A 22,339-nucleotide genomic window follows, 5' to 3' on the forward strand; every position below is an offset into this window, starting at 1 on the left:
ATTAAGTCATACATAATATCATACCTAGCATCATACAATAGGATTTAAGGGCACTAATCCTAAAAATAAAAAGTGGTTAAGTCCCTATTGTTATGGACCTTTATTTGTAGCTAATATTAAAGTTTCTTTGTGACAATGAAATAAAATTTCTGCTGATGCATATGCAAATTTGCGACAATAAGAAGTCTTATGTGTGCTTCCAAAGCCGCATCATATGCGTTTCAAAACAATAAACAGTTGATTTCCTTCATTGCATTTTGACTCTAACAGGCCGATAAACTCTCCATGTTTCTTACAGTATCGATCAAATAGTTCATCAATAATCTCAGTTCCAAAATGTTTGCTTATTATACCCTCCATGCCAGCTCTTAGGTGCATTGTGAATGCCTGGCTACTGAGGTCACCAGCTCTTGCCCAAGGTTGTATTATCTCCATTCTTTCAATGCTAAAACACCCATTTCTTTCCACCAGTTGTGTCATCTCCTTGGGTGAGGCAACATAAATAGGCACGTTAAAGGAGTCCACCTGAACTTCACTAATTAATCCCTGCAAAGGTAAGAGTAGACATTTTAGTTTGAAAATACTAAAACTATTACCGATTTTACCAGAAAAGGCCTACAACCTGACGTGGTGGTGGAAGCAATTGGTCCTATTTAAATAACATAATAAATGAGTATTTGAATTATTGTGATTTGTAAACACTTTAGTTTGCAAAGCATATGTAACAAAATTTATAATATCTCCAGCATCATTAGTTTTGTTTTTACACATATGGAACATAAATCGTTCTTAGGACAATGCATAACTAGGAGAAGTGACAAACTCCAACCCCTACAAAAGAGATCCTCATGAAGTGGTTTCTTTTTAAGTTGTTTGCCAGGCAAATTGCTTGTACATTATATAGACTAGTTAAAGAACTCCGTGGTCCTAGCAAAATTCTATTATCAGATGAGTATATAAGAGTTTAAGTTTTACAAAATTTTGTATTTTGAAGTTCCAAATTCTAAGTTCATATGCTGACATTTAGTGTAAGTTCAATAAATTTACTTGCAGTGATCTATTTGACTTGGAAAAGCTTCTAGTGCAAAAAGTAATAGCTGATTGCTAGCTTACCTCCTTTGCCAGATCCATGAGGCAGTGTCCCAGGATATCAAACGTCAATCCTGTTACTGAACTAGAATGAGGAATTCCATTTGGAATTCCTGGCATATTAAGCACCATTAGTCCACCCACAACAAGCTCTTTAGCCCTACCATCTAAAAAGGTTGTTATGTCCTTAGCAAATTGGGCTGTATAAGCTTGAGCTACTTCGTCTGGGGCACTTTCATAGTGAACCCTCCCCTTGTTCCATGCCGCAGAGTTCTTATTTAGCAGCTCTTCTGGCACCTTAGAGAGCCATTGGAGTGCAAAAGATGAATGCACAAAATCGAGAGAGAAATCAGGGAATAGCCGACCATGGAAAGACCCTGGCACTCCAGTTGCAAAGTATGACCTTTCTGGTGGGAGAGAGGCAAAGAGGGTATTAAAATCATTAGATGTATGATCATTGAAGAACACTTGAAATTCAGGCATATGAGAAGCAAAGCCTTGGGATTGGTACTTTTGTTGCACAGCATCTATTATATTTTGCATAGCAATGAAGGTATTTGGCCCAACTGAACATCCCAAATCTGCTATGCGGAATGCGCTCTTTGAACTAGAAATTTGTTTTTCTACATCAAGCTTCTCCGCAATTACATCATCAATTATTGCCTTCACAGAATTTGCACCTGCCTTCTGCATACTAGGTATGTCAATCATAGTAGTTTTCGACTTTTTTAAATGGTCACTTTTTATTATATATATTTTTCTTTTCTTTTCTATTTTTAAACAATCCTATTTAAAAAAAAAAAATGAAAAATAAGATACACCAGATGGACATTAGGTTTTTCTAAATGGACACTAAGTTAAGTATGTCATTATTAACATATGCACAAGTATACAACATGAATCATTGGTATGGTTAAGTTGTGGTTATAAACTTATAATTGATTTTGTAAATGAATCCACTGGCTTATTGGCAGCATTTCTCTCTTTTTGACAACTATGACTAAAACACGTCAATAGAATACACAGCATTTGAAGAAATGATAAATTTTCAAAAAAAAAAAAATTCACTAGAACTTTTCTATATTATTAGAAAAATAAACAACACATTCTATTAGCCAATAAAGGAGGTCTTAATATTTTATATATGGGTTGAGTTCAAGTTACATATAGTATAACTCTAAACAATATTACACCGCCCAATAACTTGTTATTAAATTCATATTTTAAAAATCTCACCGTTAAATTACATATTTTATATGTTCTTAATATGCATGCCAATTTTCATGCCAATCAGATGTTATTTACCATTCAATTCATAAACTCATCTTTTGTGAATTATTTTAATCTACAAAAACTTCAAATTTAAATAATTGATTGATGATATGACTGTTAATATTTGATTATTTTGAAATTTTGCGAGTATGGAGAACAGATAATGAAATCTAACAATGAATTTGTCAAAATTCACACAAATTAAAAAAATATTGGTAGGTATAACATTTCTTAAAATTATATTATGTGTAAGTTGAATATATGGATATACATTATTTTATTTTATTTTTTTACTTTGCAAAACAAATAAATTAAATTTATTCTATTGGTTAAAAGGGGTTTCTTCCATTTGGGGCTTGATAGCAACATGTTGTAGCCCAGAGATTTATTAGCATGCACATTATATGGCGAGTAAAAATTCATTACCAAATGATATACACATTAGTATGCAACATGCCTAGCCAAATAAGATTAGAAGATAGTTCTCAAAAAAAAAAAAGTTTAGAAGAGAGGAAGATATAGGAGAAAAATAGATAATAAAATTGAAGAAACCTGGAGATAGGAGTTTTTGGTGTAACTATTACTGCCATCTCCGCCGATCATGGGATAAGATTCAGGCACTATGTTTGTATCGTTACTCATCTCTATCTCTCTCTCTCTCTCTCTCTCTCTCTCTCTCTCTCTCTCTCTCTCTCTCTCTCTCTCTCTCTCTCTCTCTCTCTGCTTGTGTTCTTACCAAGTTACGCCAGCTGATAGGAGCAATTTGCTTTATATTCTTAACATTGTGATTGCACTTTGACAATGATTGGTTAACCAGCCACAATTTAATAACCATTGCCTAGAAATAATGTTAATAATAATAAGGCGCCTGATTTTATAGAATTTTGTGCGCTTTCAAGTTTTGACTTATGGGTTTTTAAAAAAAAAAAGTTTTGACTTTTTGGAAGAGGGTGGTTTTTTATTTATTTTTTATGACAATCACGACAAAAACAAAAGGACAAATGTTCCCATTTTACCAATAAAATATCCATACACTAATTTTTTTTAATTATTCTTTAAGTAATTCTTAATTTTCATTGCATTCTCAACCCTACCGACCAATGATGCTAAGGACACATAATTTTACAACTTTTGACATAATTTTTCATGTGATAAGTTGTAAATCATGAAAGTGTGACCATTTGGTCTCAATCATTCACATCTCGCTACGTAAGGATTTGTGACAATAATTGTGGACAAATTTTTATTATTTTTATTATTTTTTTATGTTCCTAATATTTTATTGTACAAAAATCCAATGATAGACTTTTCCAATTGAAAAATCTTTATATTTTTCTCATTTATATTTGCTTGTTTGGCTAAAAGATGAGGATTGGTTCGACATTGGACCCACCAACATAAACGAGAAAATATATCATGCATCGGATGTATGTTTCTTCTTTCTTACTGGAGGTAGACCTCACATGTGAGATCCACTTCTATGTGAGGGAGAAAAAACATACATCCAATGCATGGTATACCACCTTCACATGAATCCATTGTCTCTCTACCTAAAATTATTATTATATTCATGAGTCAAGACATCAACATTGAATTACAAGAGGAAATTATTTCGAAAATTATTAACAAATTTAATTACAAATATCTAAGAAAGTAGCTTCCAATTATTTTATTCCTCTTCTAATTTTGCCCGGTAATTGAAAGGAATCTGACATTGACATTGTCAATGCTTATGTAGTCTTTTTTATTTTTTTTATTTTTTTTTATTTATGAATAATGCTTATGTAGTCTATAGTAATATATAACATGTACAATCATTATCTGACCCTAAGATTATGGGCTCTTTTACATGAACATTGTCCTACGGGATTATATGTTTTTATTTTATTTTATTTTAAATCACCATTACTTTATTGGTTTTATTAGTATACTATAGCTAGAACGAACAAGTTACTTAAAAACTAAAACGGCATACTCGCCTATTTGGTAGCAGATTTCAAATATTGTTGTTCGAAATTTTGTGAAAATTGTGGTTTAAAAAATGTTGTAAAAATATGTGTTTAAAGTAGTCATAATGCAAAAAATAAGTTTGGTACCATGTTTTAAATAACATATTTTAAAATGTGAAAAAACATAATTGTATGTTTGGTATATATATATATATATATATATTTTTTTTTTTTAAAGCTGAAAACTATTGTAAAAGTATTATTATTATTAATATTATTATTTGAAAAGAGAGAAAGTTTTCTCATCTGGTCTAATCAGGTGGGAGTGGGACCTACAGTTTTGAACATATTTATAAAAGTAGTATTGAATAATTTTATTTGAAAACTGAAAACCGGTAGAAGGAGTTTTCTAAATTTAGTGTTCAAATACTTTAAAATAAGAAACGAAACTCAAACACTCCTAAAAGAAATCCTTTACCAAACGCATTGTTTTTTTTTTTTTTTAGCCCCACAGTTTTTCAGTTGTTTGTCACGCTGCATCATTGTGAAACCAATTTAACTTTTTTGAATCCTTCATTGCAAACATCAAAGATTGATAAAGATGACAATACAATGTCCAAATATTGGTAGCTTGGATATAGCTGAAGGGAGAGGCTGTGCAGGATATTGGCCTCAAAATGCACCCCTAGGAATAATATTGACATTCACTATAAAATAACTTAAATCACCTTTTCCCTCAATCATACCAAATTAAAAGAAAATAAATTCATACCAACAGTAGTCATCTCTCTCCTTTATAAATATGTTCAAAATAAGATATAATTCCTAACCCTTTTATATATATATATATATATATATATATATGTATGTATATGTATATTTTTGCTTTTTGGGGTCGGGGCAAAGGAAAGTCTGAGCCTAATCAGTAATCACAACATCTAGGACAAAATTGGCCTTTGCCCTTTTCAGGCAAAAAAAGCAGCATTTTGTCCCATTTTCCAAACTAATTAGGGAGATGCCCTTCTTTTGAAACTCGATTTTCTCATAATCGAGTTAATCCCTATAGTGGCGTTTTAAGGAGCCTATAATGACGTTTTAAAGAACCTATAGTGGCATTTTGGAACTCGAGCTATAGGTAAAAAAATAAAAATAAAAAACTTGCATGGAACTCGAGTTCCAAAACGCCACTATAAGTCCTTAAAGCGTCACTATAGGCTCCTTAAAATGCCACTATAGGGCTCTAGAATTATTTTTTTATTTTTTATTTTAACTCAATTTTGAGAAAATCGAATTTCAAAAGAGGGACATTTCCCTAATTAGTTTAGGAAATGAGACAAAATGCTTCTTTTTTTTCCCGAAAAGGGCATTTGTCAATTTTGTCCCAACAACTAGCACGGATTAATTAAGGTAAAGTGTCGTGAAATACTTGTACATGCTTTATAGTATTTTTTGTGTTAAGTGTTATTTTCAACAACCAAACAACTTTATTTATTCTATTATTATTGGTTGTGAGGGAAAACTTATAAATAGGAGTAAAGAAGAAAATATATGAAATGGACCCATCACTATACGCAAGAAAACCTAACGAAGGAGACGTTTTAATTAATGAGACATTTCCATTTGGCCAATCATAATTCCAAGCTACGAGGTTGACACGGCAAAGCAATTACAACTTAATTGGCTCGTTTCATACTCTTTCTAACATAGATAGACACCTCAAATAAAACCAGTTGAAATAGTAAAATAATGACATCTTAGCCTCTTAGATAAGAAACTAATAGAAAATATGATTTTAGATAGAAATAGGAGAATATATGGACGTGGTTAAACCTGATTAAGTAATATGTTAAGAATTCATAATTGACCTCAAAAATTTGAGATTAACACTTTTTTTGTTTGTTTAAATTCTTGTTAGTATAATCATATATTGAGATAATTTCCACCAAAAAGAATGTCATAATCGTCATAGTGAGTCTCGTATATATATAGTGAGGTAATATCTATCATGAAATATCTAATTTGCTTTCAGTCCTGGAGGTAAGGCTATCTAGTGTGACTGTGAACTATCATGAAATGTCTAATTATCACTACTAAAAAGAGTTGCACCGTCCATTTGAAATTACAAGCCAACCAAAAACAAAAAAACAAAAATAAAAGGATAAAACCCAACCCACCCTTTTTAAAATTTGAATGTAATTATATGAACAAAGGTGTGGTCTTTCTTGTCATTGCCAATTAACTATTCCTCATGCAAACAAATTGGATCAAGACAAATTCACTTATTTATGAAGAACTTAAATCATAGTATTTTTTTTACTTTAAAATAGAATGAAAGATAAACTCATAGAGATGTAATGACAATAATTATTGTGGAGTTTTGCATGCATGATAAACCTGTTGAAGATATTTAATCGAACAATGGTTTCAATAAAGGGGTTGGAATTGTTGCCTCACCATGACTTCCTAGTATGCAGACTCTGGTATTATGTATCACCTTGTGCTGTGATTGTATCACGTCATGTACTCAACGAGGTACGTTGTATCACCATCCAAGGGAGGGGCAGTGTGAACTCCATGCCCTCGGTTGGCCCATTGCTGAATATGGGCAGCTTGTTCTGCCGCCCAATCCCTGTCCCATTTACCCTGGAGGGATATCCTATAAAGGTCAGTCGACGTATCCACGACAAGCGGAACTGGTTGCTTCATCCCAAACTGACAAAAGACCTGCTCAGGATGATGTCCCTCCACTATCCAAAAGTATATCAATGGCACCTCGGCCCTCCAAATATGTCGCCCGACGATGCAATACGCAGGCAGAGAGCCTAGCGTATGCGTGTACGGCTCCCATACAATCCGCATAAGTGGATTATGTTTGTGATAGTGAGACATCATACTAATTTAAGATTATGTTTGTGATATGTAATATGAAAAGCATGCGCAATTCTTGCTTCTATTCGTACATAAAATCTTCAAGGATTATTAGGCAGAAAGTAAAATAACAGCAACATTGTGTTCAAAATATTAACAAAATGAAGTCAACAAGCAATTAAAAGAATGACTAGCATTGATCTGCAGAAAATAGCAAAAGATCTAGGTTGACCGAGATCCACATTCCATTTTCAACCCCATGTTCATAGGCATAACTTTCAATGCTAAGTGGTACCTGATAATTCCTTGGAAATCAGTAGGTTGATGAGTCCCGGACGGTGATGATCTTTGGGCTTGAACCTGAAATAGGATACTAAGTCAGAGGGGACCGGCCAAAAGTCCTCCAATGATGAAATTAGTAAACTTGAAATTCTCTGTAAAAGGAAGTGTTTTCTCAAGTAAAAAAATGTCTGAATGAATCACCTTTTGGTAGAAAAAAACCTTATATAGTACTTGTTAAAGGTAGTTATCTTCCCAATCGTTGTAAGGTTCGGAAGATTTGCATATAACTTTCATAACTAACAATGAAGTCATACCTTTTGGGGTTTGTCCTCGAAAACCGTTCATTGAGTGAGGAATTTGTAGCCTTGACCGGAAAACGAGTCCAAGTATGTTTAAGACGTCGTAATCTCGTCCAACCAATTTTCAGGATGGACGAGATTATTCTGGACGAATAACCTACATGCCTTCCTTGATCTTCTTAGGACGAGCCATATGGACAAGATTGGGAGTTGCGCATTTTATAACACCATCAGTTGCCCCTTTGTCCACATAGGTCGTCTAAAGGGATGTGTAGTTTGGCACTATTTCTTTGGACATGTATATTTAATATTCACGGTTGGTTATGCCACGTGCCCTAATTTTACTGGTGACCAATCTCGTCAATTTATTTCTTCGAGGGTAAGCCACGTGTTCTACCCTGGTTGGGCACGTCATTTCAAATGCCTTGTTGGGCTGTCTATAAATAGTGGAATCCCTTACCTACCCTTTTACACTTCCTGAAATTTCCTTCCTGACATTCCTCGTCTAGAGCCTCGTCTAGAAGCCCCTTAGCGTCTTGAGTCCTCTTTCGTCTAAAGCCAGGTATTCTCCTCTTTCTCGTCTTTAGGTTTTAAATTTCCAAAATGTCTAAGGTGGTTCTTTCTTCGTCTAGCAATAGTATAGAGAAAGATATAGATGAGTATCACGATGATACCAGTTATAGTGGTTCTAGTGGTAGTAGTCATAGTAGTGAAGGGAGTTCTACGGACGAGGGATACGCTTCAGGTGCATCTGGGTTCCCTTTAGAGGTTATCCAGGAACAACTTAGAAAGGCTTCTGGTTCTCAAGCCGGTTCCCCGTCTAATATCCTTCCCTCTGATTCGATAGATGAGGTGGAGACCATCTATAGTTGTGCAGTAGGCATTCATTCCAAGACGAGTGAACAGAGACTTAAAAATCTTAAAATCTGGTATCAAATCCCGGACGAGTTTAACCCTAGGTTGCCCATCCGTGGAGAATGGTGTTGTAACCCTCGCTTTGGGATAGGCGTCTATGAGGCGTATTTCTTAGGTGGTCTTAGGCTGCCATTGAACACATTCGCTAGAGAGTTGTTAATTAGACTAGGTTTAGGTGTATGTCAGTTTAATCCTAATGCGTGGAGATTAGTTATTTCCATGCAAATTTTGTGGAGAGAAGTGTTTGGTGGGGATCATCCTATTATTGTGGATGAGTTTCTTTATTGTTATAAACCCTCCGAAATAAATCAATCCAATGGATTCTACTAGTTCACAGCTAGGGGTAATGATTGTAGGTTAATCAAATCCCTAGCTTCTTCTAACAGAAATTGGAAGACAGAGTTTATCTTCGTCTCTGGTTTTTGGGCAGGGAACCTTGTGGACGTTGGCAGGGATCCTTTTGCTCCTTATACTGGGGACTTAGGGAACCTTCATCCTGAAGGTATGTCCCTCCCCTTTTTATTTCTCTTCTTTATTTCATTTCTTGTTTAGACTTCTAACTTTTGTTCACTTAACATTTTACAGCTGTTAAACGTCCGTCGTTAAGCAAGTTTTTCCGTGACCGCGTCCATAGGGCTCATCTACACTGCGATAGGAGTTTTCACTCTCTAGTTACCCTTCGACGCCTTGCCAAGTGGGGGCTTGGTCCTGAGCCGTCATACGAGGCTATTGCACACAAAGTTATTGTTTGCAGAAGTAAGTTTCTACTTATTGGCTATTTGAATATGCTATGTTGTGTACTTCTAACCTATCTACTATTTTACTTATTGTTGTAACTATTATTTGTTTTAGGAATGTCAACAATGAAGGAAAACAAAGGAAAAGAAGTTGTGGGTGAGGGGAGCCGTCCTGAAGTTCAACCTCAAACTCGTCCGTCGACTGGGGACAAAAGGAAAACCTTACCAAAGAACTTTGATTTGGGAAGCCTACCCAGTCGTCGAGGTAAAAAGGTCAAACATGGATCGCCCTAAGTAGTTAAGTCCAGCCATCCTTCGTCCCAGCCATCCGTCCAAATTTTTGATGTGGACTCGTCCACACCAATTGTGACCAACACGTCTATGACTCCTCCGCCTAAGATAACTGTGCCTGCCTCGTCCCAGCCTCATGAGAAGACTCCTACAAATATCATTGAAAATGAAGATTTAGCTTGGGAGCACTTTCAAATGGCTATTTTGGACGAGGACATCAACACTTGTTATGACATGTCCTTAAAGGAGTTTGAACACTCTGGTGTTCATGACCTCTTTAAGGTATGTATCTGTACTTCGTCTTTGTTTAAACAATTCTTCCTCGTCTAACTATCCTTTTTTTTTTTTTTTTTTTTCAGGCCATGTCAAAATTTATCGCGGCATCTAGGCAAGCCACAGGATTGGATAAGACGAGGATTTTGTTAGAGACGAGGATTCAAGAGGTGAAGGACGACTGTAAAAAATGGGCTGAGGTAGCTGCTAAAGCTAAGGAAGAAGTAACTGAGCATCAAAATATGATCGAGGAGCTGAAAGCTGATATAGTGGAGAAAGATACTCGTCTTGATCATTTTCAGAAAAAGAATGACGAGTTGAGTACTCTTCTCTCCCAAGCCAAAGAAGATGTTGTGGCTGAATTCAAGGCGTCCAAAGAATTTACGGACTTAATGGATCGAAATTATGCAGCAGGCTTCGAGGATTTTCGAATGGACGCTGCAGACAACTTCCCTGAGATTGACTTTAGCTCCATTAAACTCAACTTGGCTGCAGCCACCAGCTCTCTTGTTCAGACTGGCTCCGAGGACGTCAACATTGAGAACGATGCTTCTACTCAGCCATCCAAGGAAGATCCCAAGGTGGATGCCCCCCCTGCTTAAGGACAAGTTTTTTGCAAAACTTTGTATTTTTCTTTTATTGTTTGGTCCTTTGTTTTGGGACCTTTTGATGTAACTCGAATACATTAGGCTCGTCCATGGTTTTAGAACGAGTTATTAAACTTGGTTCTTTCATAAGGGTGTTTGGACGTTGGTTGTCCACCCTTAAAACAATTGAATGAATGCAATTATTTTTCTTTCATATATGTATGGACGAAACTTTTCATTTTCATATACAAGATTTCATGCTTGACTCGTCCATATTTCATATATGTACTTTCACCATTTTTATCGGAATTTCACCAAATGTAATTTTTTTGTAAAACGGTAATTACTCGTCCTTGGACTAAACTGATTTTCATGTTTGAGGATGAGACATGCATCTGCTCATCCATGGACTGGTTTTAGTTCAAAACACTCGGCTATGGATTTTCTCGTCCATGGTCTGGATGTGCATTATGCTTTACTTCGCCCATTGTATAGACGAGTGTGCCTTGGGCTCCTTGGCTTGTTCAAGTTATAGGCTCTACTTCGTCCTTTGATCTGGACGAGAAGGCCTTGATCTTGCTTTACCCTTATGGACGAATACGCCTTAGGCATGCTCAAGGTATTAGCTTTACATCGTCCTTTGATCTGGACGAGGGTGCCTTGATTTTGCTTTTTCCTTAGGAAAGCTTAGACGTTACATCTCCGCATCCAGAGAATTTATTTGTCTTATTAAAAATTTTGTTTTTAGCCATCTTGTGGGTTAGCTTTGAACGAGAGTAGCATGGAGATTTAAAATTCACACAACATTTTATACATAACATAAATATCGTTTACAGATTAGGCACATACATACTAATGCCTTTTTATTTAATAAGTACTCCATAACTTCGTCCATAACCATGACAACATTATAAACAATAAAGTCGTTAGTTTTTAGACCCCTTAAACAATTGATTAAACCTAGGTAATTAGACAAGTGATTACTTAATCCAAATTACAAGTCTAGGTTATCACAATCAAACAATCATACCATACATAACAACGGAAAGATAAATAACACAATGATATGATAACTCAGGAAAACCAAACCAATAAAAAACCTGGGGAGGATTTAACCTAGCCATCCTCAAGGTAAAATGCAAATCCACTAGAAAGAATCGAAGTTCATACAATAAGACTTACAAGCCCCCATGCTCGACTTCTTATTACTACCTACCAATAGAACTTACTGACACGACCACGTGCAAGCTCCGAATCCACGGACTTCTTCTTTCTTTGGCCTTTGCAAAACACAAACACCCTAGTTTGTGACTTTGAGATCCCACTCAAAGGTTCAGCAACACAAACTCTCCTTTTTGTGACTCCAAGACCACCCTTGAAGGTTTAGATCATCAACACCTTTGAGGACAAGAGAAGGTAGCAACTTCTACAATACCGGATCTTGAGATTCTTTAAGGAATAGCACCGGTAGAAGACATAAGAGAGTTTTTTAGGAACAAAACCCTAAATACAAAAGTGGTACACTCTTTTCTCTCTGAAAAGTCACATAAAAACGTGCTTAGGATTTCCTTTATATACTGGGAGAAGTAGATTAGAAACCCTAATCCTTAATGGGCTTGAACTGCTGTTTGGGTTTAATTAAAAATTTTGCAGATACGACTTTCGATTGATCAAGCATGTCTTTCGATCGATCGAATCAGACAGATTATGAAACCTTCTTCCTGCAGCTTGTATGTTCTTAAATCTTGACTTGAATCACCTTGAGCATTGTCTAATAAAACCTATAGACTCTAAGATTTATATCTAGACAAGTTTGTGTTCACAATTTACCAATTGTTCTAAACATTTAGAACCTAACAAACTCCCCCTTTGGCAATTCGTGACAAAACTTTCATACAAAGTGAAATGCTCAAATACAAGAACAACCCAATACAATAAAATGCCTAATTGCATCACAAATCCCAATCTAAGATTCCTAACCTAGAAGTTGCAAGAAGAGGTAAAAGGTCTTGAACATAATGCACCTGTCTTTCTTGAAACACTCAACAAACACATCACCGCATGTGTGGAAAGAAAGACATATAAACAATAATATGAAACAGAATATAAAAAAATAAACTAACTCTCCCCCTAAGTTAGATACAACAAAAAGTTTTTTATATTCTCCCCCTAAACAAAACAAACAGGTCATCTATGTCTCCCCCTTTTTGTCACGTATTGACAAAGACTACCCAATCAGAAGGTAGACAGAAAACATACACAACAGAGTAAGAGAAAATAGAGACAACTCCCCCTATGAAGAGCAACAATTCCCCCTAAGAACTACAAAGGTTAAAAAAAAATTTCTCCCCCTATAAAAATAGGAAAAACAAAACAAGTTTTGGGAAAAACAGTTTTGAGGAAAAATAAAGGGGTTGGAGATAAATAAAAAGACACAAACCAAGTTTTAAAAAAAACTAAGTTGAGGATACACATGAAGAAAAAATATTCTCCCTTTCAATAAAATGTAAACATGACACTATGTGACCCATAAACAGTTGCATGAGTAGAGAAAATATTTGCATATTGATTATCCATCATATCTTTTAAGAAAAATATTTTCTATAGTTCACACATAAAAAATGCATATACTAGAAAGTACATAGCTCAAAAATTAATCAATCAATTTTTTGATCAAGTTGAGTACCCAATGTAGCAAAGTGTATGCATGTTATCTGTGAAAACAATGAGAGATATGACTGCAAAACTGCAAGATGGATACAGAAAACAATGCAATGCATGTGAATCCTAAACATAAATGATGCATGGAAAAATCAAATTTTCGAAAAAACAGAGCAATTTAATGTAGAAACTTCTCAAAGCACAATATTTCATGAATGAAATGCATGAGTATGAGATTAAAAGTTAAAAAAAAAAAAAAAAAAAAAAAAAAAAAAAAAAAAAACTTGAATTCAACCCAGACCTTCTAAAAACAAGTTTTTCAACCAATTGTCCTCAAAAACTCAAACATTAAGTACATTTTGCATCAAAATCAAGGAACTTTAATCTTGGATGGCCACAACAAGATCACACACAATATAATGTACCAAGTTTAGTAAAGAGTAACTTGTGTAGTGTGTGCAACTAGCAAAAGCTTGAGATACATGTGAGGTGATATATATATAGAAATCAATCATAATTTCTACAAAATTCATCACATAGAATTTGAAAGAGACTATCACCTAAAGAGTTACATTATACAACTCCCACATCTCCTAGATCATAAGCTTGCAATCATGTAAGTTTCTTCATTTTGCCTTATAATATACACACCAATTTTATTTGAACAAAAATTTATTAAAATAGCCGGGATAATGTACACACCAATTTTATTTGATTGATTTAACATTAAGTCCAATAATGTACACACCAATTTTAACATTTAAACCAAGGCTACACCTTATGTTCTTTTTGTGCATGTGCTACACTTTCTCGAGCACGAAATCTTACGATATGCACTAAGGTGTTCATGATTGGCTAGTGAACAGTGGTAAGATGATTATTTATGTCTTTCTCTAAAGGTTCAAGTCCGACAGTCAAAGACATGTGACTTCAAGATCAAGACAAATTGATCAAAAACTATAAACATCTCCCACACAACATGCACTACAAAGTTTCAACTAGTAAAGTACAATAAGTAAGCTCATCAAAGCTAAACAAGGTACATAAACTTGTTATGTAAAGATAATATGGCTAATCCTTGATTATAAATCCAAGATGTGAAAAACACAAAAATCTTTTTGGTTTTAAAAAATTTATGACCAAAAACAAAAGGCACACATTACGCTAAATGAACAATGCAAACGCAATGCATGCCAGTGCTTAACTAAGCTATAGAGGGTACACAAACAAGAAATATCAATTTCTTAATTAACCCTTGAGTACATGTACAAACTAGTACATACTCATACAAAATCAAAAATAGCTTAGCACTTATTTAACATATACTATTCAAGTTTCTCCACAATGTCAAGCATGTTCTAGATCAAAAGAGAAATATCATAACTCATGTAATCCTCAAGAAAAATAAAACTAGACACAAAATAAAATATTTTTGTCTTTTTGAAAAATTTTCAATGTTTTCGTATTTTTTTTTAATAAAAAACAACCTAAAAAAAACACGACCAAAAACAGAAACAAAACATGTCCACAATTAATTGAAAGAATTAAATCAGGGACAAGTTAGCAACACTCACCTTGGAGAATCTTTTCTCGCCCATCTAGCACGAGTCTTCGGCTTTGTAGGTGAAAATCCGTGTGAAACAGAGTGTATTTGAGGGATTACACCAATCTTCTGAGAAAGATTGAAATCCTACAAATTCCTTTTACAAGTCAACAAGCTCAAATTTTTCAAAATAATATGAAACAATTTATATGGACTTATGGTAGGAGAAATATCATCATGAAAGTTCAAAAAACGTGTATAAACACCTTTGAACGTTTAGACCCCCAAAATACAACTTAACCAATTCAAGCAATATGTCAAACAACTAGTGTGCGGAAACTTAACATATGCTATAATATGAAATTGGTTAAAAACTATCTAAGCCAAAACAAAATAAAATCCACAGCAGATAACATAAAGGCAAAGATAGAGAGAAAGGAAGAGGCAAACACAAAGACAACACGTGATGTGTTATCGAAGAGGAAGCCGAAGCCCTCGGCGAAAAACCTCTCCGCCGCCCTCCAAGCAGTAAACAATCCACTAGAAAATACAGTTGGGATACATGGACAGCAATAGACCCTCCAAGCCTAATCTACCCAGTGCACCTAAGCCCTCCAAGCTTCTTGCTCCAACGAGGTTGCGCCGAACCTTTTTCTTTTCTAGCTTCCCGGATTCCGCTACTAGACCGTAGCATCAACCAATGAAGATTGGTTCCTTCCTAACTGCTTCCCAGAAATCCAAACAACTGTCTCACAGTGATGATGATGGTGAGAACCAGGTTTGGTATAATGCCTCTCAAGGATTTGACAATGGAGAGGAAGAGAGTTGAGGAATTTGAAGAGACTCTAAGGTATAGATTATGGGTGAATCAATCTTATTTTTCTTTAGGGTTTCTCTCTCAAAATTCTCTCTGGAAGCTCTCTTTCAATCGTGGGTAAAAGGGGTATTTATACTGGAGTGGGAGAGGATGTGAAACGTCAGGTTTTACAAAACAGGGGTGGCTCGCGGCTTGACCTCGCGGCTTGACTAAGTCGCGAGATCCAGTCGCGAGATAACCGTATGGCCAGTTGTCCTGTTTTGTCCTGTAGTGCTCCAGCTAGCATGACTGTTCATCTTCCAGCATGATTGGCACGTGTGCTGCATCTGGCAGCTTGCAGCCGCGAGTCACCCGCGAGTCCCAGCCGCAAGTCTCTATTTTCTTGCACACTCTTGAGCAATCTTCACTCTATCTCACTCACTACCCTTACATCAAACCCACCTAAATACAGGGTTACTAAATGCTGAATTACAAGCAAATTTGGCACGGAATAAAGCCAATTAGATGGTTGAATAAATTCAACCTTACACATCACATATCCTAGATTGAAACACTAAATGCTTAAATTTCAATATATGACAATTAGGACGAATATGACCATAGACACCACAAAAGTGGCAGACAGGAAAAAATATAGGAACATCAGTATTCCTAACAACAAATCTAGTCTCAGATTTTGGTTTTTGCCTCAACAAAGAACAATTTGGTCTAATATGACCAACAACACCACAAAGGTGACAAGAAGGCACAAAAACAGATTTATTATGCTTTCTAATAGTAGGTTTAGACTTAGGTTTAGAAACTTCAGCGTCTACATTAGAACTTTTATCTTTGTCTAACCTAGCAAAATAAGTCTTTTCTTTATTATTCCTCTTAAAAGGAGGGATATAAACTTTCTCAGTTTTAGGCTTAAGAGAAACAGAAACACTTCTATTATCAACAGCAGGATTGGTACTAGTCAAATTTTCAATTTTAGCTTTAGATTCAACTAACTCTTGTTCCAACCTTTTCATCTTCTCATCTTGAGAGAAAATTTGATTTCTCAAAAATTCATTCTTTTTATTAGATTCATCTAATCTAACAACCAATTCCTCTTTTTCAAGATTAGCCAATTTTAACTCTTCCTTGAATTTCTTAGCAATTTTCATAGATTTCAATAATTCCTTACGAAGAGTTTCACAGGCATCAATAAAATCAACAGAAGCATGAGCATAAACATGATCAGAAAGACACTTCAAATTATCCATGACAACAGGGTTCAAGGATCAGCTCTTAGATCAAAAGATCTAAAACAGAAGAGTAACCTGCTCTGATACCACTTGTTAGTTTTTAGACCCCTTAAACAAATTATTAAACCTAGGTAATTAGCCAAGTGATTACTTAGTCCAAATTACAAGTCTAGGTTATCACAATCAAACAATCATGTCATACATAATAGCGGAAAGATAAATAACACAATGATATAATAATCTAGGAAAACCAAACCGGTAAAAAACCTAGGGAGGATTTAACCTAGCTATCCTCAAGGTAAAAAGCAAATTCCCTAGAAAGAATCGAAGTTCATACAATAAGACTTACAAGCCCCCACGATCGACTTCTTATTGATACCTACCAGTAGAACTTACTGACATGACCACGTGCAAGTTCCGAATCCACGGACTCCTTCTTTCTTTGGCCTTTGCAAAACACAAACACCCTAGTTTGTGACTTTGAGATCCCACTCAAAGGTTTAGCAACACAAACTCTCCTTTTTGTGACTCCAAAACCACCCTTGAAGGTTTAAATCATCAACATCTTTGATGACAAGAGAAGGTAGCAACTTCTACAATACCGGATCTTGAGATTCTTCAAGGAATAACACCGGTAGAAGACATAAGAGAGTTTTTTAGGAACAAAACCCTAAATACAAAAGAGGCACACTCTTTTCTCTCTGAAAAGCCACATAAAAACGTGCTTAGGGTTTCCTTTATATACTGGGAGAAGTAGATTAGAAACCCTAATCCTTAATGGGCTTGAACTGCTGTTTGGGTTTAATTAAAAATTCTGTAGATGCGACTTTCGATCGATCGAGCATGTCTTTCGATCGATCAAATCAGACAGATTATGAAATCTTCTTCCTGCAGCTTGTATGTTCTTGAATCTTGACTTGAATCACCTTGAGCATTGTCTAATAAAACCTATAGACTCTAAGATCTATATCTAGACAAGTTTGTGTTCACGATTTGCCAATTGTTCTAAACATTTAGAACCTAACAAAAGTAGTAGTATCAAACACAAAAAACATCAAACATAAGTAGTAGCAAACATAAACAGCATCAAACATAAGTAGAACATAAGTAGACGGACAAGGTCCAAGCTCGTCCATAGTAATACTTTGTCCAGGATCACTTTTACTAATAGTACCTCCTCAAGTGCTCCACATTCCAAGGATGTTCCAATTTTCTCCCATCCAGGGCCTCCAAGTAGTAGGATCCTTGCCTTTTACAGTTGATAACTCTATAGGGTCCTTCCCAATTTGGGCCCAATTTCCCATGTGTTGGGTTTTTGGTTGCTAAAGAGACCTTTCTTAGGACAAGATCTCCTATGTTGAAACGCCTTGGCTTCACCATTGCATCATACTGCCTAGCCATGAGGTTCTTGTACTTTGCTGCCCTATGCTCTGCGTCTGCCCTTACCTCGTTTATCAGATCGAGGTTCAAACGGAGTTGTTCCTCATTATCCTTGTCATGATACATCATCACCCTGTGATTGGCCATATGTACTTCTGCAGGTATGACTGCTTCGCTTCCATAGGCTAGCTTGAAAGGAGTTTCCCCCGTAGGGGTTCTCACTGTGGTCCTGTACGCTCATAGAACACCTGGTAACTCGTCTGGCCATATTCCCTTTACCCCCTCAAGCTGAGTCTTGATGATTTTCAACAAGGATTGGTTTGCAACTTTAGTTTGGCCGTTGGCTTGGGGGTGTGCAGGTGAGGAATAATGATTTTGAATTCCAAAGTGTATGCAAAAGTTCCTGAAGAGTGCATTGTCAAATTGTCATCCGTTATCAGACACCAATACCTTGGGCACTCCAAATCTACACACAATGTTCTTCCACACGAAATTTTTTACATTTTGTTGTGTGATATTTGCTAACGGTTCAGCTTCCACCCATTTGGTGAAATAATCGATGCCCACCTCTAAAAACTTCATCTGCCTTGTGCCCAGAGGAAAGGGACCTAAAATGTCTAGTCCCCATTGTGCAAAGGGCCAAGGTGCCATCATCGAGGTGAGGTACTCTTATGGTTCTCTGGGGACGTTACTAAACCATTAGCATTGGTCGCAGATCTTAACGTATGCTTTAGCATCAGCTTGCATATTTGGCCAGTAATACCCTGCACGGATGACCTTGTAGACAAATGACCTGGCTCTTGAGTGATTGCCACACGCTCCTTCATGAACTTCTCTCAGTACGTAGTTTGCTTCGTCTGGAGCCAAGCATCTATGAAAGTTCAAATATGTGTAAAAACACCCTTGAACGTTTAGACCCCCAAATTACAACTTAACCAATTCAAGCATTATGTCAAACAACTAGTGTGCGGAAAATTAACATAAGCTATAATATGGAATTGGAAAAACTATCTAAGCCAAATTAAAATCACAACCCACAGCAGATAATAAAAGGCAAAGATAAAAGGGAAGGAAGATGCAAACACAAAGACAACACGCGATGTGTTATCGAAGAGGAAACCGAAGCCCTCGATGTAAAACCTCTCCGCCGCCCTCCAAGCGGTAAACAATCCACTAGAAAATGTAGTTGGGATACATGGACAGCAATAGACCCTCCAAGCCTAATCTGCCCAGTGCACCTAAGCCCTCCAAGTTTCTTGCTCCAACGAGGTTGCGCCGAACCTTTTTCTTTTCTAACTTCCTGGATTCCGCTACTAGACCATAGCATCAACCAATGAAGATTGGTTCCTTCCTAACTGCTTCCCAGAACACCAAACAGCCCTCTCACAGTAATGGATATGGTGAGAACAAGGTTTTGGTAAAAAGCCTCTCAAGGGTTTGGCAATGGAAAGGAAGAGAGTTGAGGAATTTGAAGAGATTCTAATGTATAGATTGTGGGTGAATCAATCTTGTTTTTCTTTAGGGTTTCTCTCTCAAAATTCTCTATGGAAGCTCTCTTACATTTGTGGGTAAAAGGGTTATTTATACTGAAGTGAGAGAGAAATATGAAACGTCAGGTTTTACAAAACAGGGGTGGCTCGTGGCTTGACCTCGCGACTTGACTAAGTCGCGAGATCCAGTCGCGAGATAATCGTATGGCCAGTTGTCCTGTTTTGTCCTGTAGTGCTCCAGCTAGCATGACTGTTCACCTTCCGGCATGCTTGGCACGTGTGCTGCGTCTAGCGGCTTGCAGCCGCGAGTCACCTGCGAGGCCAAGCCGCGAGTCTCTGTTTTCTTATACACTCTTGAGCAAACTTCACTCTATCTCACTCACTACCCTTACAACAAGCCCACCTAGATACAGGGTTACTAAATGCTGAAATACAAGCAAATTTGGCACGGAATAAAGCCAATTAGATGGTTGAATAAATTCAACCTTACAATCTCCCCCTTTGGCTATTCCGTGACAAAACCCTAAAACAGACTCTAGACTTAACATGTGAGTTGGGAATAGTTGAGCAAAACTCACTCACACCTAACTCTAGAAGCTGTGAAGCACTTGAATCATATGAACATAAGACTCCTGAAACACAACAATACACCATGATCATTGTAAGCAGAAAATCGTGAAATGCATATGAAACAGGTAATATGTGATCAAGCAAAGATGGAGTTAAGAAACAAACCATGGCTTGATCAACCAAGTAATCACTACAAGGCAGTGACCACAATGCTCATTCACACTTGGAATGAACACAAGGACATACAAGCTAACAAGCACAAGGCAAGATACTTGTATGCTCAACACTCAACCAATGCATAATACACAAAGTATATGCATCTAGGAACAATCCTACAAGGGCACAAGAGTGACAGTACTTAAAAGAAAATGCAATACATTTATATAGAAGTACTGATTTAAACAAAGCATAAAAGACTGCATAAAGTAAGGTACAAACCATAAAGCCTACAAACATGCATAAAACATAACCCTAAAAGCTTACATAAGCAACATGGGTACAAACCACAAAATACTGAATATAAATTTAAACAATATAAACTAAAAGTACTTAAAGTTTCTCCCCTTCAAAGTGATGAGAAGCTGTGATGCACTTGGAGCATATATACTTGTAACCTGAAACACTTGCACAAAACACATTAGACCCTCAAGGTAAAGCAAGTAATAAAAGGACAGGTATAATGTAACAAGTAAATTGCAATCAAATAAACATGATGTGAAACATGTGAGCAACTTGATCAAACACCAAAACAGTCATATAGAAATGACTACAATGATCACATAGCAAAGCAAATGATCATCCGAACATGCATTCAATGGAGCACAATAGCATAGGGATATATGCATGTCCAAAACAAAAACATGATACGATGAGAACCACAAAGCATAACTCAAAGCACCATAAAGCCAACAAGAAAACAAACAGAACAAAGTTTTCTTATTATCTCAATGTCTTCTCCTCCTTGGTATATGTATCTCCCCTATGGAATAACTCTCCCCCTACAAATGTGCATGAGAAATAGAATTTCTCCCCCTAAGGATGTGCACAAGAGTCATATAGAAATGACAAAACACTCCGGTATACTTTCTAGAGTATACTCTCCCCCTTTTTGTCAGGAATAGAATAGACAAAGGGTCAAGAAGAAACGAGGGCAAGAGATGAAGGTACGAACAATGCTAATGATGCATGAGGGGTGCAAGATGAATGAGAAAATGAAGCTCAAACCTAAGACAATGTAAAATGCTATAGAGCATAAGGTAGACATGATATGCTAGGATGAAGAAGCAAGGTTAAGACCAATGTGTGACAAGGGTAGCATAAGTGTGTGCAAGAGGTGGCTAAGTGCAATGCATGACCAATGCATGAAAAATGCACATGTGGGGCAAGGTGTGTTAAATACACAACCAATGAACCAAACATATTCCTAATGAGGAAACATGAGAAATCCCAAAGTTTGGTACTCATTGGAGTCCAAACAAGTGAAAAAATGTCTAAGAGGCATTTTATCAAACACCTAGCATGCACACTATGAACAATAATGTGAAACAATGCATGAACATTATGAAATCCACCCTTAATACATGTTCTTTCTGCCACAAGGGGCCAACATCCAATGCAAATCAACAAAAGAAACCAATCCCATGAAGAAATTTGACAAAAATTAAGTTTTCCCAACCCCTATGATAAAAATCTCAACCAAGAGCACAAAACTCTCCAAAACATAATCCAAGGATCAAAAATAATGAAAAAAATTTATAATTACCTTAGAATGTTAATAGAATGAAAAACCATTCAAATTGGTTGGGTTTTGATGTAAAAATATTGAAAGAGGGGTTTTAGAGAGGATGGGAGAGGTTTAAAACAAGTTTCCCACAAAAAGCCCTTTAAAAAGCTATTTCTGGGCGTTTCGTGACTGGGCGAGTCGCGAGGTTCAGTCGTGAAAATTTTCACGAATCGCGAGTAAGTCGCGAGCAAGCTGTGAGTTGCGAGTTTCAGTAGTCGCGAGCAAGCCGCAAGTGAGTCACCAAAAGCTTTTGGATGAACTCGCGACTGGGGTTTCGCGACTGGCGAGTCGCTAGCTAAGCCGC

The 22,339-nt window shown here is 36.3% G+C and overlaps 1 protein-coding gene across 2 annotated transcripts; it reads right to left on the reverse strand.

Moving 5' to 3' along the window:
- On the reverse strand, positions 1-3,074 carry LOC115981805 (loganic acid O-methyltransferase-like). 2 transcript variants are annotated; one of them, XM_031104165.1, is made up of 3 exons: positions 2,914-3,074; positions 1,114-1,773; positions 1-546 (listed from the first exon to the last, which is right to left on the reverse strand). In XM_031104165.1, the coding sequence occupies exons 1-3, from the start codon at positions 3,001-3,003 to the stop codon at positions 211-213; spliced, it is 1,086 nt and encodes a 361-aa protein (XP_030960025.1). In that variant the 5' UTR covers positions 3,004-3,074; the 3' UTR covers positions 1-210. The 2 variants fall into 2 exon arrangements, with proteins under 2 accessions (XP_030960025.1, XP_030960024.1); XM_031104164.1 differs by having other exon boundaries at positions 1,114-1,776.
- Positions 3,075-22,339: the final 19,265 nt, after the last annotated feature.

The sequence above is a fragment of the Quercus lobata genome, chromosome 3 (assembly GCF_001633185.2).
Source record: "Quercus lobata isolate SW786 chromosome 3, ValleyOak3.0 Primary Assembly, whole genome shotgun sequence".
NCBI lineage: Eukaryota > Viridiplantae > Streptophyta > Magnoliopsida > Fagales > Fagaceae > Quercus > Quercus lobata.

What these genes read in the sequence shown, in the direction of transcription:
- LOC115981805 (XM_031104164.1), bottom strand. Translation starts at nt 3,003, where the DNA reads ATGAGTAACGATACAAACATAGTGCCTGAATCTTATCCCATGATCGGC. An exon ending in CCAAAAACTCCTATCTCCAG is followed by an intron (nt 1,777 to 2,913) that starts GTTTCTTCAATT and finishes CCTAGTATGCAG; the next exon opens with AAGGCAGGTGCAAATTCTGT. An exon ending in TCATGGATCTGGCAAAGGAG is followed by an intron (nt 547 to 1,113) that starts GTAAGCTAGCAA and finishes TTACCTTTGCAG; the next exon opens with GGATTAATTAGTGAAGTTCA.